The sequence below is a fragment of the Oryzias melastigma genome, linkage group LG16 (genome assembly GCF_002922805.2).
Source record: "Oryzias melastigma strain HK-1 linkage group LG16, ASM292280v2, whole genome shotgun sequence".
Taxonomy (NCBI): Eukaryota; Metazoa; Chordata; class Actinopteri; order Beloniformes; family Adrianichthyidae; genus Oryzias; species Oryzias melastigma.
This window is the reverse complement of record NC_050527.1, coordinates 18,116,479-18,129,290: the sequence shown is the minus strand read 5'-3', so window position 1 is coordinate 18,129,290 and position 12,812 is coordinate 18,116,479. Positions and strand designations below refer to the sequence as shown.

Below are 12,812 nucleotides of genomic sequence, written 5' to 3'. Positions count from 1 at the left end.
GGAGGTGAAGGAGGTGAACGTGATGAAGGAGGAAGTGAAGGAGGTGAAAGTGGTGAAGGAGGAGGTGAAGGAGAGGGAGGAGGTGGAGGAGGTGAAGCTGGACCACCAGTGAGTCGGTGATGAAGATTTTCTTTGATCTATTTTCACTTGTCAGACTTCGGGTTCTGACAGATCTCTGGGTCTCTGGTTCTGGTTCCTTTTTATCGGTCCGTTTCCTTTTTGACTAATTTGTTTTCTTCTCTGTTATTTACGGCTAAATTTCACAGTATAAATGTGCTTTTATTGACTGACTGACATTCGGCACAGCGTGCTAATGATGAATGCTAGCATAGTGTGCTAATGATGAATGCTAGCATAGCGTGCTAATGATGAATGCTAGCATAGCGTGCTAATGATGAATGCTAGCATAGCAGACGTCATCGCCAAGCGTCTGAACCGAATTCTTTCATGTTTGCATTCTTCCGTTTTGACTGGATCTCTGTTTTGCAGATGACCCCAAACCAGCACCAGATTCTGGTCTGGACCGGCTTGAGTTCTGGAGGGTTCTGGACTTTGGGAACCTTGGGTTGTTTTGGTGGTGTCAGAGTCTGGATTCCTGCTAAAGATCTGAAGTGGAGTGAAAATGATGGGGACAGACGTCGTCAGAGATCGGGTTTATTAATCATAAACATAAACAGACGGACGTCTCACTGAACCCACAGAGAGTCAAAATAAATAGTGACACAGCAATAACTTAGAGGGGAAACAAACCGATGGACTGAAGCTCAGAGTCCACAAGGAGGCGCTGCATGGCGCCGGTCTCCATGGTGACGGTGCAGCCTGATGGCTATTTACAAGCCTTGTGTTTGTCCAGATCTTCTTCAGTCACGAGTTTGAGTCCTGAAAACGGCGGCCGCTTCACCTCAGCTCCACAGAACCACAGTGGACCAGAACGGGGCTTCGGTCCGGCGCTGTTTGGGTCTGATCATCTCTACATCTGTTCAGAGGTTGGTTCTGGACTCCAGGAAGGTGTTCCCTGTCAGGTTCTGACATCAGAACCAGAACTGCTTCACGTACACGCCATCCGGGCCGAAGGGAACCGCACCGACACAACTGCTGCAGGTTCTCCAGCGTGGAACCAGCGGCTCCAGCCTTCATATTCCGGCTTTGTGTCAGTGCACGTACACATGCACACTCACCCACACACACACACACTGCAGACCAGAATACAACAGCAACAACTGATGTAAACATTGTTTAAGAAAAAAAGCAAAACCTAAAACTTCACGTTGCTAACGAGGATGCTGACCTCAGCCTGCTGAGTTTCCCGTTTCCATGGAAACCTCTGTAGCTGCATCAGCAGCCGTCTGCTGTCTGAGGACGATCAGGTGAACAAACAGCTTTCGTGTGCTGCTCCACCAGGGGGCAGCAAAGAGCAAAGCCAGCAGGAGGATCAGATCTCCAGACCGGATGAGTTCTGCCCCCTTCAGGTTCTGGAGGAGCAGTTCTCTGTCTGGATCCACCTGTGGATCAAAGCCAGGACTCCCATCATGCACCTGACATGTGTTTTTTCTAGATTTGACTAAAAGTCCAGGATGTCTTCAGGGTACTCTGTTTGACTCAGTGACATAAAGGTGTGGGGTGATGACCACGCCCCTGTACACGCCCACATCCACACCTCCAGAGAGAAGCAGGATGCTGACTCCAGAGGAACCTGCAGAACCAATCTGTGCTGGAATTGTCCTGGTCTCGACCCGGTTTCAAACTCAGAACAGAACCTGACGGCTCCACAAGCAGGAAAAGGAATGTTTGATTCTTAGCGTCGGCAGCTCAGATACAGACGGCCGCCTCGCCAACCGCTGCTGGAAGCCGCCAACGTCAAACTGGTTGGAGGCGGAGCTTCAGAGTCAGCAGACCACCAGAAAGGGCGGAGCTGCGTTGGGCCGAAAACAGATGATGGACGTCGTCTACGCCAGCAGCAGCTCAAGTTTCTGAACAGCAGTATTTAAACGCAGTGGCGCCCCCGGTGGCCCGCAGAGGGTCTGCACCGTCACTGCAAAGATTGTCCCGTCTTAGAAAGTCCTCAAGCAGCAAAGACCAAGTGCTTCCAAACATGCCGGAAACTACACAAAAGCCGGTTATCTGGAAATCCATCGTCTGATACATCATTTAATTACTCCTAAGGAAATGGCCACGCCCCTTTTCCACCTTCAGAAGTGTTCCACCTGTTGAAGAATTCCTCTCGTTGTTTCTGGGTTTGGTTTTACCTCATCACCAGGCAGTTCTTTCATGTCCCAACAGCACAGTGACACCCCCTACAGGAGAAACGCAAAAGCCCTGAACCTGCCGCAGGAAACCCCAAGCGGAAGCCACGCCCCCTCCACAAAGGCCCCGCCCCAAGCAAAGTGGAATCTTTAAGAATGTGAGGACATCACAGAACGCAACTCCAGGTTCTACTTCTACTGCAGCGGGAACGGCCTGCAAGCCAGCACACGTGCACACACACACACATGCACACGCTCAGTGCACTACCTCAGACAAACCAGAAACATTCTCTTGAGCGTCCTGACAGCCCCGGTGCCTGGGAGGGGCACCTGGAGGTCTACCTGGAGGTCTCCCTGACCTGCTGGAAGAGTCGGTGTGAAACGTTCTCTCCTCTTCTGCGTGGCGGGCTTCAGGAGGGAGTCAGATGGGTGGGCCCAACCCCACCAGAGGTGGAGCTTCAGCAACATGCAGAGAAGCTCAGCAGGTCGTCGGAGAAACGGCTGTCAGGTGACACGGAGGAGCTCACAGGGTCGGGGGAGGGGCTGTGCTGTGTTAGCGAGGCGGTGGCGTGACAGGAAACGGGGATCGGCGTGATGTTTTCATGATTCGATGGCGGCAGTGGAGCCGCTGGGTCCTTTAGAAGTGAAGACGTACGGTCACGTTCAGGTGACCCACAGAACACACGAACAGACGAGGTCCAGCCCAGGCACAAATGTAAGCCCCGCCCACCCTGGAGAGAAGGTCTTGGCTTCGCAGTCACATACAAAGACTCTGTGGAGGCAGCAATGTCCGTGCCTCCGCAGGACTGGACAACGGCGACCCGGCGCCATGGTCCAAAGTCGGGTCAAATCTACAGGCAGAGAGGGGGCGGAGCTAAATTTCTGCTATTCAGTCTCGAGCCTGCCTAACTGAAGAGCAGGTGTCCCAGGTTAGCTCCCCCCCCTCCCTTCACTTTCGGCCCCAGCTACTGATGGACCTCGTTGGCGATCAGACTGTCTTCCCCCGACTGGAAGTCCGCCTCGTTGATGCTGTTGCCGCCGTTCAGCATCTCCTCGTCCTGCGACGAGCCGCGGTCCTCCTCGCTGCTGCCGCCGCCAGCCTCGTCTGAGGTGGGGTCCTGGAGCACCTGTGCGATGTACATCTGCTGCTGCTGCGCCTGCTTCTGCTGAACACACAGAACAGCCAACCGGGTCAGAACCATCAGCGTGGTCAGAACCATCAGCGTGGTCAGAACCATCAGTGTGGTCAGAACCATCAGCGTGGTCAGAACCATCAGCGTGCCGCCGCTCTACCTGCCAAAGGGGCTCACCTGAGACTTGCTGACGGAGGAGGAGGAGGGCCGAGCAGGGCGTCCGTTTTCCACAGCCTCCAGGTCGTTCTCTTTAGTGTCGATCTGGGGCGGAGCATAGAGTGAGCCGCTGGGCGCCATGCCCCCAAACTGCGAGCCGAGCCTTACCTTGTAGTTGTGAGCGCTCAGGTACTTGAAGTGTCCGAAGCAGACGTGGGACAGGCAGACCACTATGGTGACGATCAGCACCACCAGGGTGAACATGGAGGTCGGCGTCTCAAAACCTAAAGGACATCCAGCGTAGGATCAATGAACGGCAAAACGCCCGTCAGTCTCCTCCCCTCCACAGCAGCACGCCGTATCGGCCTTCAGGGGAGTCTGACTCGCCGCAGACCTGAGGTCTCCGTTTCTGCTCATTCGTCTCAAACAAAGGAGTTCTATCATCAGGCAACAGCATGGGAGGGGCGGAGCCATAACGATGTAGGATGGACATGACCTTCAGTCTGAATTGAAAGGTTAAGGGAAACGGGGGCGCCGCCCAAAGGCGTGATGACTGTCTGACCTGGGATCTGAACCACAGTTTGCCAGAAACTTGACAACACCTGTGATGTAAATAAATGGCGTACGTCCAGCAGGGGGGTGGGCTCACCTGTGCGCACAGTGGAGAAGAAGAGCAGCCAGAAGAGGCAGAGGATGGGCGCCGCAACCACCTGGGTGACGGCGCCAGAGTGGATCTTCTTGTCCAGTTTGGAGGGCAGGTACGCGTAGTACATGTTGTACCTGTCCACCAGGTGTTTGAGCAGCATGTACATCAGACCTGGGGGGAGATAGATGAATCAGAACTGGACTGAACCAGAGCCGGCGTGTGAGTGGGGGCGGGACTCACCAAAAGGGACAATGATGGGGCAGGTGATGCTGTAGGCCATCACCACCGTGAAGACGTTCATCATCCAGGCGTAGGCGGCGCCGAACTGGAACTCGTAGGCCTGATGCTGTGGAGACGAGGGTTACGGTTAAACCGGGGCGCTGCAGAACTGCACAGGTGACATCTGAAGGCCCGCCCTCACCCTCTTCACGTTACGGCGGTCAGCGGCGGAGCGAGCCAGGCACAGCCGGATCATGTACATCAGAAGACCAGGAATCCTCAGCAGATCCATGGCGTTCCCGATAAAGGCCGAGGCAATGACGTAGTTCACAAAGAAAGCTCCGTTATCCGGAAGGAAGACGCACCTGAAGGGAGCGCAGACTCTAACCGACTGGAACACCAATCTGAGCGACGGCTTCACCAGGAATCACACTTACTCAAACCGGACTTTGGCGTCTGCCAGGAACTTCTTATCAAACAACCAGCGGAAGAAGACGTCCAGACTGGAACAGGACACAAACCGGTGAGCCGAGGAGGAGGATCCACACCGTGTTAGCGGAAGACCGGCTCAGGTCCTTACCTGCTGAGTCCCAGTGACGGTAGCAGCAGAACCATGAAGATCAGGAAGGTGTAGCATTTGTGCATGGTGGTTCTGTTCTCTCCTGACCTGCAAACCCAGACGGATCATCACATTAGGACCTCTGACAACGCGCCGGGTCTGGACTCGGTTCTGGACCGCGGCGCTAAAGGACGAGGAGCAGAAGGCAGCAGTACCTGGTCCAGTGGGCCTCGAAGAAGGCGGAGTAGTAGACGATGGTGGGCAGCAAGGCGGAGAAGGCCCAGAGCAGCAGGGTCGGGAAGAACTGCGTGACGATGGGGTTCTGCCGAACAAACAAACCGGGTCAGAGAGAAGGAGCAGAGGAGCAGCTGAGAGGAGCGGCGGCGGCTCACGTTCAGGTACTCCACGGGCTTGGTGACGTTGAACTTGTCCATGGTGGAGATGATGATGGCGGGAGTGGTGAGGAAGAAGAGTAAGATGAAGAGGATGCAGTTGATGATGAAGCAGCGGATCCACCAGGAAATACCGCCCAGCGACAGGTGCTCCCTGAGGAGGAAAAAGTCAGAAAACCACCTGTGATTGTTTGGAGGAGGGGCGTCGAAGTGGGCGTGGCCTGGGCACATACCAGCGGACGTTCTGAGGGTCGGGCGCATACAGAACGCTCCAGTTATGGACGTGGAGGACGTCACTGAACTGAGAAGAGCGGGGCTCCTGACGACAGCGGCAGCCCTGCACCTGGCAGGCGTTAAAGTCCTTCAGGATTCTGCGGGGGGGAGGGGTCCAAAGACAGGAGGGGTGGGGAGATAGGGCGGAGTCAGCGACTGAGGAAGGACATAGAACGTGGTGTGTGTGCACACGTTTGTAAGTGTGGGGGGAAAGTTGACAAAAGCTTTTGTTTTCAAGGGATCGTCTGTGTTGATCGACTGATCCCTTCACTGACTGAATAATTTTCAAAGTCAATAAAAAAAGCTCCTCAGAACACCTGTCACCTGCTCAAGCTGACAGGTGTTCTGCCCAGATCCCCAGGTAATGTCCAGGGGGACCAGATTTTATTTTGAAAATCAAACGGATTCAGACATTTTAAATGTTAAATCTTCTTCCTGCTTCCAGACCGCCTCTTGTGAGCAGACCGTCAGGTGTGATGCTTGCAAGCTCTCTGGTGTCTGTACACCTGCAGGCGTCTCCAGGTAGTAGAATTTGATGTATTTAGACACTTTAGTGACTCAGGTACCTGTTGAAGTGCAGACCGACCATCTGCTGATGTACTAAATATTTATTGGACTCGCTTTGCTTCTTACTGTAACAATAGTTATTTCTAGACTAGTTCAGGCAGTGGCGGGCCGTCAGGGCCTGCAAGGCCTTCTCTGCTGGCCTAAAAATATCTGAATCACAGACTGATATTAATTATTATTTATTTCCGTGAATACGTATTCTATAATTCCAAATGCTCTGTCTTCGTCCTTTCATTGCTGTCTCCCTGGTCGCGCTGCTTCCAGACGTGTATTTTCCTATTTAAGCATTAACCAATCACATTGCAGCACCATTTGTTGCTAGGGTCAAAGAAATCTGCCCGGAGGCCTTCACAATCAGTTCTGCGGGCCCTGTAGCATAAAATAATTGTCGACCAAACTGTTGCTTCAACCAATCAGATCTGGAGGAGACCACGTGCTAGGCCAGCTAGAAGGCGCACGGAAACGTCATCATTTTCACGAGCTTTGATTGGACAGCTCGCAGCTCGCTCTGGTTCTGCTGACGGACACAGGTGCCGAGGAGCGGCGTGTCAGGTTTGAAGATGTTGCCAGTGGAAAGCGTCTCATCGTCTGATTTTTGGTGGAAAATGAATGTCTGGGTAAAGTTGTGGCACAGTTTTGTCTGGCACGGGTAAAGGAGTTCCGTGACTCCGTTGAGCCGGAGAGAAGCTGAAATCTACGAGGCTCCTGAACGCACCACGGGCGCGTGCAGCGCAAAATCCTTGCGCACACTACCGACAATATTATTTTCCAGACACAGACCTTGATCGATCACAAAAACTGATGTTTGTCTCCCTCCTGGACCACAAGAGGCTTCAGGAATACCAGAACATTTCCAGCTTATCACAGCCACGGAACACTTTCTATCTGTGAAACGCACGGATAATCTGCACGACAGAGTGATTGAAATCTTCTTGAGGATAGAAAGGATGGATTTTGTGTTTAAATAATCTGGATTTTTGGTGAGTAAAATTTTGCTATCTCCCTACATAATATTGAAATTTTATCAGGTTATTTTTTATGCTTTTGGTGTGTGTGTGGCAGCTGTACCTGCAGTAGAAGTTTTATTGCCATAAAATAGTTAATGGGGGTTGGATTGATTCAGATGGAGCACTACTGAAGGCCTAGGTGTGAAATGCACGGCCCGCCACTGAGTTCAGGTCATACTTTAGTAGTGAGTAAGTGCTCCCGACACTGTCCAACGCAGACACTGACTACTGGGGTGTCTGGTTGGGGGGCGGGGCTTACATGGCGGTCATGGCCTCGTTCTGGAAGGTGACGAAGGCCATGCCCAGAGGTTTGGTGTGGACCTTTTCCTTCTCCTTCCTGTATTCCTCCTTCAGCTTTGCCTCCATCTTGGTGTAGTAGCTGACCGCCTCCTCCTGCCACAGAAGTTAAAGTCATGAAGAGAAAGTGGGCGGAGCCTGTGACACAGCTTCGGTCGGACCCGGGCTGACCTCCTCGCAGCCGGTGATGGCGCAGCAGCAGAGGTGTCCGCAGGGTTTGGGGTTGATCATGGTGGGGACGTGCTCCTTGGCCATCAGGTCGGTGAAGAACTTCTTGCTGCGCTCCGTCTTCTTCCTGCGAGCAGCGATGGAAACAGCAGATGAGAGCGCCACTCACATGGCGGGACCGCTCCCAGCATGCACCCGCCTCACCTCTCAGCGTTCAGAGCCATCAGCTTGGCCACGTTGTAGCAGATCCGAGCCTCCAGGACCACGCAGTTCTCGTAGGCCTGCCTGCAGGGGGACAGAGCAGCAGTGAGGACACGCCCTTCTGGGAGAGCGAGCGCCTCGCCATCAGAGGACATACTCAAAGTGCTGCTTGATCTGACTCTCCTCAGCATACTTAGAGATGCCGTTAATGAATAAAGTGCGTTTCACCTGCAAGACAAAACACTGGGATTACTGTCAGGCCATCAAAGGGTTAAAACTGGACGGAAAGTTTCTGCTCTGACACATTTACAACCAAAGAATCTGATCTGACGTTAGTTTCAGAGAACTGCTTCAGAAGCGGTGGTCATGTGACGTGCAGTAGAGACGGTGTGGTGAGCGGCGGTCGTCCTACCAGGTCGTCCTCCTTGTAGTGCATCTTGGACGTGTGTCTCCTCATACTGTAGACGGTCAGCAGCAGGTACATGAACGCAAACGTGGTGTGGAGCCACAGCAGGTTTGTCCTGGAACACATCCAGGAAATGTTTTCAACCGAACGCTTTCATGACGTCACAAACCCAAACGCATCACATCCCGTCAACAATCCGGTTATCCTGCTGGTTGTGTGATGAACGGATACAGGATCGGTAGTCCCCTCCCCCACCATCACAGAGATCTGCAGACGTTCTCACAGGAGCTCTGAAGATCTTTGTGGAACTCCAAGTTTCTGAACAGAGTTCCAATCAATCCCTCCGATCAGTTTTTGGATCGTTTGTGGGACGCTGGGCAGTTAATACTTGAACAGCAACAGACGCCACCGCTGTCCCCGTCTCACCCAGAGATGGTATGTTCCAGATGGAGAGGGGGCTGATGGGCCAGGCTCATGTAAGACTGTGGTCCTCCCTACCCCTACATTCAGCCCTCCTAACGCAGAGTTAAGGAGAAAAGTGTCTTCAAATCTGAATGTTACTAACCCTCGATGACATCACCAATACTCGCCGGTCAGCTGCGTTAGCACGGAGCTTCCAGCGCTTGAATATAACAACCGTTGTGTAACTGTAAAAAGGTCATTCTAAAACAAAAAGTCATTACTTACATTTAAATGTAAACCTCTGTTCTTCAGAGTATACTACAAGAAGAAAAGTGCTTCTCCACCGCAGCACAGAACACCCTCACCGCGGACGGGTCGCCGTGAGGGTCAGCCCTTAACAACCCTCCCCCTTCAGACTCCCCTACGATTGGGGGGATTGAATTTAGATTCAGCCTAAAGCTTTCTTCTATAGAGAGCATCTGCCTGCAGACAAGACGGCGCCTGAAATCATCGAACGTGAGCGGAAATTATACAACTTACTCTAACCATAACTGGAACGCCATCCTTAAGGGTGACCCTCAATCTAACCATAACTGTAACTGGAACACCATCCTTAAGGGTGACCCTCAATCTAACCATAACCATAACTGGAACGCCATCCCTAAGGGTGACCCTCAATCTAACCATAACCATAACTGGAACGCCATCCTTAAGGGTGACCCTCAATCTAACCATAACTGGAACACCATCCTTAAGGGTGACCCTCAATCTAACCATAACCATAACTGGAACACCATCCTTAAGGGTGACCCTCAATTTAACCATAGCTGTAACTGGAACACCATCCTTAAGGGTGACCCTCAATCTAACCATAACTGTAATCCTGACCCTACACTCTTCATCATTTTAGAAAACACTTTCATTAAAGCTAAAAACATGAAAAACTGTAACTGTTAGGATCGCCGGCAAAAATAACACTTTTTTTGAGCGAGGCAGTACTTCCAGTTTCATCCATGGATTTGTGGTTCTGGACGTTGATGTCTGCAGCCAGATCCCCTTTGTGTGTCTGTCAACCTTGTGAGAAACCCGGACTCACGGAACCGGACAGAATACAGACTTGGGCAGAGTAGACATTCTAGAAGTTACAGTTACATCAGTTGTCAAACACCTATAGATGTGGGACATTTGTTCTCTGCATTTGACCCCTCCACTGGGGGAGTGGTGAGCTGCAGACACAGCCGCGCTCAGGAACCACTTGCTCCAGCCCCTTAATGCTGAGTGTCGAGCAGGGATGCACTGGGTCCCATTTTTAGAGTCGTTGGTATGACTCAGCCAGGATTTGAACCCACAACCTTCCAGTGTCAGGGCAGACACTGTAGCACATGGCCACTGAGTTGAGAAGGATTTAATCCCTCGACCAAGGACACGTCTGTGTGTTTACATGTCCTGAATGAAGCCGCATAAATAAATCTTAAACCAGACATCAGTTCCTCTCTGCTGTGGGCGGCCGTGGTGCAGTGGTAGAGCGGTCGACTCCTGATCAGAAGTGAGCGGGTTCGACTCCGCCTTGCCCGCCCATGTGTCGAAGTGTCCTTGGGCAAGACACTGAACCCCGAATTGCCTCTGGTGGGAGGTTGGCGCCAGTGTTCAGCAGCGGAGCCACCACCAGTGTGTGAATGGGTGAATGGGTGAATGGGTCTGTGACTGTGAAGCGCTTTGGGCCCTGAAGGAGGGTAGAAAGCGCTATACAAGTATACGCCATTTACCATTTACAAGTTCACGTATTTTTCATATCTTTCCAAGCTAACAGTTCAGACACGTTTAGCTAAGGGTTGCTAACATGTTCTTTGTTACTACAGTCCTAATGCTAATGGATGCTAACACTTAAACCCGTCTTAGCATTTGTGCCATTGGTGCAGCGGCTCCTGCAGGAACTGGTCCAGTCTCTCTCAGTCCTCCTTCACTTACCCAGATTTGAGGTTGGCTATGGTGGTGCGTCCGAAGCTGTAGGCGTTGTTTTCTGGAAGAGACGAGACGAACGCCGTCAGCAGACAAACAGGACCATCTGTGAGCCAAAACCCAGGCGGACCTCGTCTCTAGGCTCAGCTGGACTTATTTTAACTCCTGATAGAGTTTTGTTGTAGAGGCGTTTGCTGGATTTGTTCAGGTCTGAATGATACTGCTGTCCTACACAGTTTACACCAGACAGGGTCCAGATCCAGCTAACACCACCATCTACCATCGGACGCCAACCACAGTCTCTAGGGCGCAGAGCGTCTACAGCTCTGCTCCGGCGTTACCTTCTTTGGAAGGAGGTCCAGGAGCTCCCTGGCTCAGAGGAGCATCTTTACTGATAATCCTGACTAAGAACCAACCAGACACAAAGAGCAGCGTGAGGAGCGTCCACAGACCGCAGGACGGCGCCGCAGCTCCACTCTTACCCAGCAGATCTCCAGAGAAGTTGATGGGCAAGACGATGCCGACGGACAGGACGCCAACCACCACCAGCAGGCCGATGATGTGGCGCTGGAAGGACAGGTAGTGTACGGCGTCCTCGCCACACTTCTCCCTGATCTCCTCGTCTCTGCAGTAGAGCGTCAGACGTCAGAGGACGGCGGGTTCGGTTGATGGTTTCCAAATGGTTCATACTCACTTTATTCTGAAAATGGCCGTGAGCCACGAGCAGAAACCCTGAAAGACAAACGAGGAACGTCTGTGAGAAGATCAACCTGAAACCTAAGCAGCATTTCAGTCAAGTCTCATTTCCTCCAGCGCTATGCTAATGTGTAGGTCGGAGGACATGGATGTTCTCTACGGCGCAGTGGATCAGGATGCTGGTTCCTTACATTGTCCCGCTGTTCAAAGTCCACGGAGCTGGACACAGAGGTGAGCCGTTCGTAGCGATCGGGCGTCTCCGAGTGCATCGCAGACGCAACGCTGAGGACACAAACAGGAAGATGTTAGCATGCAGGCGCGCTGACCTTTGACCCAAAGCTCTGCACTTCCTGTGAGGCTGATGGAAGGACACCGAGCTGCTCCAGAGATCACCTGATGATCACCTGACCTGCTGCAGCTCCTGTCAGCTGATCCAAACCAAGCCCTGCCCTGACAGCAGGTCACCTGGCGGTGGCGCTCATGAGTTATCATCTGTAGCTCTGTTTGCTAAGATAAGGAGAGCACCTCCAGTTACGATGAGAGACCAGGAGGTTTCTCTGACAGCAGACTCCGCCCTGCCGACTGATGGTGGGTGGGCGGAGTCAGCCTGAGTCTGATGTGTGACTGAATGACCTTCAGAGGAGAAGCTCCTCCCACAGGAAGCTTCTGCATTACATGCAGCAGCAAGGTGCAGATTCACGACAACAGACACACAAACGCTTCAGTTTCCTTTGACTCGACTTTATCATCAAAGGAAACTGAAGAAACGCTGTAGGTTTGGTCTAGTTGCTAGCTAGCGTTCTGGCTAACACGCCACAGGGCTCACCACACTCGGCGCTGCGAGCGTCTCGTTACCTTTTCACCGGCTCATAGTTATCCCGATCACGTCTGCTGCTGTGATCGTACGGAGAGAAGGGCGTTAGGAAGCGTTATCGCCACATTCAGCATGGGTTAGCATGACACGCTCATGACAGCTAGCGCCGCCTCAGAACACCACTTAGTAGCAACAGAACCACAGATACACAGAACCCGAAAACATCTGCAGCTCCCGTCCTGCTTTGAACATCAGGAGAAAGAATGAGCAGAATAATGAAGGAGAAGCTCCTCCTCCCTGCCTGCAGGGGGCGGAGCTCAGACATGAACACAGCCGTTAGCTCTGACAGTCCTGCAACCAGAGAAGCACAAACGGAGGTGAAGCAGCAGGTGAGGAGGTGTTAGAGCAGAACCCGAGACTGAAGGAGGAAGAGGAGGAGTTAGCCGAGACTGAAGGAGGAAGAGGAGGAGTTAGCAGAGACTGAAGGAGGAAGAGGAGGAGTTAGCAGACACAGCGAGAAACATACTATTCCTGCTCCTCCAGGTCGCTGAAACGCTTGGTCATTCTTTAGGGAGAGAAACAGAAGAAGACTGCAGTGAGAACGCTCCTCCACTGATGTAGACACATTTAAGAAGATTCTGTCGACATCAGCAGGTTTGTCCACGTGTCCCCCC

General features: G+C 52.4%; 1 protein-coding gene across 5 annotated transcripts in view; it reads right to left on the bottom strand.

Moving 5' to 3' along the window:
* Window positions 1-638: 638 nt before the first annotated feature.
* LOC112143468 (CSC1-like protein 2) overlaps window positions 639-12,812 on the bottom strand; it is a 20,431-nt gene continuing 8,257 nt past the window's right edge. For 3 of the 5 annotated variants that reach the window (XM_024267465.2, XM_024267466.1, XM_036215880.1), the window contains exons 4-24: window positions 12,665-12,703; window positions 11,516-11,606; window positions 11,323-11,360; window positions 11,111-11,253; window positions 10,638-10,689; window positions 8,274-8,382; window positions 8,019-8,089; window positions 7,865-7,945; window positions 7,664-7,787; window positions 7,455-7,588; window positions 5,582-5,719; window positions 5,349-5,502; window positions 5,172-5,278; window positions 4,978-5,064; window positions 4,835-4,900; window positions 4,600-4,762; window positions 4,419-4,524; window positions 4,182-4,349; window positions 3,701-3,816; window positions 3,554-3,637; window positions 639-3,409 (exon numbers count right to left, since the gene is read on the bottom strand). In XM_024267465.2, coding sequence (XP_024123233.1) covers window positions 3,209-3,409; window positions 3,554-3,637; window positions 3,701-3,816; window positions 4,182-4,349; window positions 4,419-4,524; window positions 4,600-4,762; window positions 4,835-4,900; window positions 4,978-5,064; window positions 5,172-5,278; window positions 5,349-5,502; window positions 5,582-5,719; window positions 7,455-7,588; window positions 7,664-7,787; window positions 7,865-7,945; window positions 8,019-8,089; window positions 8,274-8,382; window positions 10,638-10,689; window positions 11,111-11,253; window positions 11,323-11,360; window positions 11,516-11,606; window positions 12,665-12,703 — 2,272 coding nt within the window. In that variant the 3' untranslated portion in view covers window positions 639-3,208. The remainder of the gene's footprint in view (window positions 3,410-3,553; window positions 3,638-3,700; window positions 3,817-4,181; window positions 4,350-4,418; window positions 4,525-4,599; window positions 4,763-4,834; window positions 4,901-4,977; window positions 5,065-5,171; window positions 5,279-5,348; window positions 5,503-5,581; window positions 5,720-7,454; window positions 7,589-7,663; window positions 7,788-7,864; window positions 7,946-8,018; window positions 8,090-8,273; window positions 8,383-10,637; window positions 10,690-11,110; window positions 11,254-11,322; window positions 11,361-11,515; window positions 11,607-12,664; window positions 12,704-12,812) is intronic. The other 2 variants (XM_036215878.1, XM_036215879.1) reach the window with 2 other exon arrangements.